Source organism: Antrostomus carolinensis, unplaced genomic scaffold, assembly GCF_000700745.2.
Source record: "Antrostomus carolinensis isolate BGI_N321 unplaced genomic scaffold, ASM70074v2 scaffold11050, whole genome shotgun sequence".
NCBI classification, from domain to species: domain Eukaryota; kingdom Metazoa; phylum Chordata; class Aves; order Caprimulgiformes; family Caprimulgidae; genus Antrostomus; species Antrostomus carolinensis.
The window spans coordinates 1-5578 of record NW_010286510.1 but is presented as its reverse complement, the minus strand read 5'-3'; the positions used below and the strand labels follow the sequence as shown (position 1 = coordinate 5578).

Sequence of the window (5578 nt, the reverse complement as noted above, 5' to 3'; positions counted from 1 at the left end):
ATGAGATTTTAGTGACTTGGCTGCACAGTAGCAAACTCGCTTGTCTTTGTGCCCAGGGATTTTGTCGGACGCCCTTTGTCTCTGTGTACCTGGCTGACTGTTTTTCCAGGCGTCAGCTTGAGGTGCCGGCGTTAGATCGCGTTTCGGGTGCAAACATCTGCACCTGCTTACGGAGGAGCTTCCTACCTTTTAGTCCTAACTGTGTTTTTTCTTGCTAGGCTAAAGAAATCCTTACTAAAGAATCGAATGTGCAAGAGGTACGTTGCCCCGTCACCGTCTGTGGGGATGTCCACGGTCAGTTCCACGACCTTATGGAGCTCTTTAGAATCGGCGGGAAGTCGCCAGACACAAATTACCTGTTCATGGGAGACTACGTGGACAGAGGCTATTACTCGGTGGAAACGGTGACTCTCCTAGTGGCGTTAAAGGTACGGTTTGATGATTTTCCTTGGGCAGACTGTGGTTTGGGGGAGTTGGGGAAGAATTGCTCCTGCCATCGATGCTGCCCTTGTGTATATTAAAACACGTTAAGGGTCGTTAGTTCTGTACCAGAGCTGAATGCTTGACTACTGCTTGAAATACCCCGTTGCTGTTTGTTTCCGTAGCGATTCTTGTGTTCAGGAAGGGTTTTCTTTGTCTGTAGGTGCGTTACCCAGAACGCATTACCATCCTGAGGGGCAATCACGAAAGCAGGCAAATCACACAAGTGTACGGCTTCTACGACGAGTGCCTGCGGAAGTACGGCAACGCCAACGTCTGGAAGTATTTCACAGATCTGTTTGATTACCTTCCTCTTACAGCTCTAGTAGATGGCCAGGTAAGCCTTGCGTAAGGAACACGCTGCCTTTCGTGGAGTTCTACGGACTGGGTTGTCTGAGCTCTGCGTGAACAGCCTCAAACAAGCTTCCTCAAGTTGTGACACAGTTTTTTTAAAAGGCCATGTACTTACCATGGGTTTGGGGAAGAGTTTAGTGAGGTGTTAATCAGCTGGATGGTGGGGGAAGGATTTGGTTTCTGCTGCCAGAGGAATGGCAGGATGTTGCATGTATGGTTCATGGAAAATGATTGCTCAACAAGTGAGGGCCCTCTCGTCATCCGTTAGATGTGAGTCAAGTTGTGGCCGTGAGGCAAGACCTCCTTGAAACGGAAGGTGTGGTGTCCTTGCTGTTGCTCTGATCCCTGTGTGCAAGGTACAGCCTTCTGGTGTTGTTTCCTTTTGCACAATTTACATTTGGTTTCTCTGCTGCGAGGCTGAGACGGCTGTAATTGTGAAAGAACAGTAAGAGAGTTAAAACCAGCTGTTTTCTGAGACCAGTCTTCCTACAACAACGTGCGCTGAACAGATTGCTCTTCTTTCCGGAACAGATATTCTGTCTCCACGGTGGCCTCTCTCCATCCATAGATACACTGGATCACATCAGGGCTCTGGACCGCCTGCAGGAAGTTCCACACGAGGTAACGGGAAGGAAATGGCATCATAAACTGAGATATCTGTTGGTGGAAAATGCAAATGTAGCCTCATACTGAAATCCGTTTAAACAGCGAGACACGTGGTTGCACAGTGAATTATTGCCTGTCTGAGGGCTAGAGCAGATGAACATAGATTTGGCCAAAACACACACAGGTCAGTGGGCTTTGATGACAGCAGTCTGCAGAAGGAGGGCTGTGGGGTTTTCACAGCAGGTTTTGACAGAATCACGGGACTTTTTGACTGTCACACTGACTCAAAGAACAGTATTTGGCAGGGGAAAGTGTTTACTACCTTCAGCCTCGTCACAGCCTTGCTTGTGAACAGACAGCCACCATGTGAAGCCGTTTTGTGTCACCGTCCTTTCTCCCCTGGCAGTGCTTTTTTCTGTGGTGTTTCACCTCGTTCATCACTTTTTTGAGGGTCTGAGATCAGGTCTGAGGAAACCTCATCTCAGCTGCCAGGGTGGCAAATGGCTCTTCTGTGTTGGAGTGCCTGGGGCTTACAAATGGTCTAGAATGTTCCCTGATGAAAAGAACCGCTTGTCCTGCAACGTCTTTGGTATGACAGCAAGAACAATGCAGCAGGGGCTGCCCACATAAGCGGAATAACCTGAAATAACCTGCCCCAATAACCTGAAATAAGCCGTGTAAATTACGCCCAGAATCAGGGGGCTGCCTGGTGGGACATCTGCCTGTAGTTAGGTGTCATGGTTATAGTGTTGCTCTGAGGTTTTCCCAGTCCTGTACTGGGTATCTGCCTGCTGAAATCTGGCTGCCCTGAGGACCTCCACATGTAGTCAGCGTGATCCCAACCATGGAGCTTGGATGGGTGGGTAGGAGACAGCAGCAGGTTTGGATAAATACTGGAGTGTCTTTACTGCCCCTTGGTAGCGCAGGAAGAAAAGCCGCTGAGATTCATTTGTGACTGTTACAAGATGTACACCAGGATATTTTTGAATATGCCAAGTCCAACAAGAGACTGTTGAGGAGAGGAGATGAAATGAGTAACACCCTGCCAGAAGGGCTGCTGAAGGCTGAACATCAGTCTCTGGATCACTTGGTGCATGGCCTCTCGCAGGTCCTTTGCCTTTCTTGAATTGATGGCAGCTTGGGTGGCACTGGTGAACATGGTGCGTCCTTGGACAGGCGTGCCTTCTCCCGCGGCCTTTTGTGTTACCCTCTGAGAGCCAGGAGCAAGGTCTGCTCTCCGTGTCTCTGTGCCTCTGGCTAGTTGAAGTGAAATGGTAGAGGGTGCTTGTGGAAGGGGAGGTGGGAACAGCTTTCTGGATACACGGGCTCCTTTCTTGGTTGGCTGTGTGCATGTCCTTGGGAAGGATGCTGGCTGATGCAGCGAGTAACCAGCTCGTATGATGGGTGCTGAATGAACTCGAGTGCCTTGTGCAGAGAAGGACACACTGGCAGTCTTTTTGCTGTAAATAAAAGGTGTTTTCTCATGTGGCTTTTATAACGGTCTTGCTAGTGATCTAATGAAGAACTCTTCATCTTTTTCCAGGGGCCTATGTGTGATCTGTTATGGTCGGATCCAGATGATCGTGGCGGCTGGGGCATATCTCCACGTGGCGCCGGCTACACGTTTGGGCAAGATATTTCTGAGACATTTAACCACGCCAATGGTCTCACGCTGGTCTCCCGTGCTCACCAACTCGTCATGGAGGTAGGGCAAGCACTCTGCTAGGTGGGGCTCACAAAACATAGGTGCCAATTCTTGTCTCCTCTGTGACACCTTCGGCTGGTGGGTTTGTGGAAGCCGATGCCTAAATGTGACACAGGTAAATACCAAAGAGGGACTTGAATCATGTGAAAATAAGAAGCAACATAAAATGATGTGCTTTGGCCTGACAGGTCAGTAAAGGGATGTTCTGCCCTTCTCCCCCCGGAGCAGTTGGCCAAAGGGACCCTGTCACTCCTCACTTGTGGCAGTAACCCTCTCCTTACGTGCTGACTGCTCTGTTTAGCAGAGTGCCGCTGCATTAGGCGGGCTGTCCTGTCATGCTCAGCACTCGGATGTGACAGGGATTAAGCCATAATTTTTGGCTGTCGATAGGCTATTCTTGCCTGTCTTGCTGGAGAAATGCCAGGTGGGTCAATGGAGCAGATGTATTTTTAAAATCTAGTCCAAGTAGATCCCTTAAGCAGTTCTCTGTGTCAGAAGTCGCTTGCATCCAGCAGGCAGCTTGTCGTTTGTGGTGGATGAAAGCTGAAGGCACACCTAGAAATGGCAAGGTTTCTGTGTGGTGCAGTCTGTAGTTTGTGTACAGTGATAGGCCAACACACGAATGGCAAGTGGCCCGTCTCTCTGTAGGGTGCTTGAAGCTGTTGGTGCTGGGTAATGACCGCCTGTTCTTGCGGTAGGGTACTTTTAAAATGAAGCTAACTCAGTTGGAAATGCTTAGGAGAAGTCTATGGTTTCACAAACGCCTTGGGTTGTTTCAGGCCAGAAGAGGAACTTCAGACAGCCTGAGGTTTGAGGTTTGTTTAACAGACTTTTTTTTGTTGTTTTTTTCCTCTTTTTCTGGCAGGGTTATAATTGGTGCCACGACCGGAATGTGGTGACCATTTTCAGTGCACCCAATTACTGTTACCGTTGTGGGAACCAGGCTGCTATCATGGAACTAGATGACACTTTAAAATATTCCTTGTGAGTAACCTGGCTTGGGGTCTTCTCTTTTCCTAACCGTTCTGTAGTGTGAGGAACGTCTGGCCCTTTCCAGAGGGGTTCTGTCATGAAAAGCCAGCTCAGACCACTCTAGAATTAACGTTGTGTCCTCTGTCTGCAAGAATATCTAAAAATAAGTAGTCAGATAAGCTCTTAAAAGCTTCTCTTGGATACTGCGTTATCTCCTCTTCCTGGCTCTCTGAAGAGTTGGAGCTTCTGCATTTTGTTAATCCCTCTGTGGCCCAGGTTTACTGGAGGGGGTAAGGATAGGTTGATTTATGTATGCATTTTTATTTTTGGCAGCACTAGGCTTGGTAAAGTTGGTTGAGAGAGTCTGAATTTGGTGTTCAGCTGAGCTTGTGTCATCAGCTGAGCTTGTGTCAGAGTGGCTATGGGCTGCGGAAGGGCTGACTGCGGGGTGGTGTTGGCTCCCTAAGCAGCGTTTCAGCCAGCAGATGAGTTTTCACTGCTGTGGGTGCTGCTTGTTTTGGGACCTGGAAGGTTTTATGTAGAAGCAGCTGGGATGAGTAAAGCAATAGCAGCAGGAGAGCAAGTCCGGTATTTATTGTGGCGTGGGAAAATACCCTGTGGAGGTATTTGGGGAAATAATTTGGGTATTTGGGGAAAATGATGCCTTTTTCCGTTCCTGCAGCCTCCAGTTTGACCCAGCACCTCGTCGTGGAGAACCTCATGTTACCCGTCGTACCCCCGACTACTTCCTATAAACCTCTCCTCACCTTTGTGGGAGGAAGTCCACCTGGCATTTTGAAGAGCAACAATATTTACACGTTTCGGTAAGAAATCGGGGTTCGTCTCAACTTAAAATCCCCGCCGTGGACCAAAATGTGCCATACAGAGGACGAAGAGCATTTAGCACAACATGAGACTGAATTCCTGGCGACACGCTCGGTACCCCGCGCCCATCAGTCAGTTTGCCTGCTGTATTTGTAGTCATTGTTTTTCTTCTGGACTGGTCAGAGAGGAAAAGGTAACTGAGAACAACTTCCATCTCCTTTGAGGCTTCTTTGTAAATTTTTAATTCTAGTGTTTAATGGGCATGAATTAGAGTTTGTTTTGGAGGGAAACGCACACTAACCTCTTCCCACACCACTCTTTATTTGACGGAAAGACGGATCAACTGAACTGGAGCAAGGCAGCAGTTCCTGCTGGGGAGTACATTGTCATAGCCCGGGCGGAAGTGTTCCCTGGGGTTTCTGTTTTCCCTTTTTGGTTTTTTTTTCGTTGTTGTTTTCTTTCCTCCTTTCCCCTCTCGGTATGTGCTGGGGAAGTGCTTGTCCTGTCCTCCCCTCCCCTCCCTTCCCTGCCTCCTCGCTCTCCCTGAACCAATAAACTTGCCATTGTCAACCCCAGCCCGTCCTGCTCTGCCGGGGGGGGCGGCCGTGAGGGCGGAGGGGCGGTGGCTATGAGGGG

At 49.1% G+C, this 5578-nt stretch overlaps 1 protein-coding gene across 1 annotated transcript; it reads left to right on the top strand.

Moving 5' to 3' along the window:
* Nucleotides 1–222: 222 nt before the first annotated feature.
* Nucleotides 223–5295, top strand: LOC104519089 (serine/threonine-protein phosphatase 2A catalytic subunit beta isoform). The gene is made up of 6 exons (XM_010173600.2): nucleotides 223–428; nucleotides 644–817; nucleotides 1366–1455; nucleotides 2984–3145; nucleotides 4011–4129; nucleotides 4800–5295. Exons 1-6 carry the CDS (start codon nucleotides 312–314, stop codon nucleotides 4870–4872), a joined length of 735 nt encoding a protein of 244 aa, XP_010171902.2. The 5' UTR covers nucleotides 223–311; the 3' UTR covers nucleotides 4873–5295.
* Nucleotides 5296–5578: the final 283 nt, after the last annotated feature.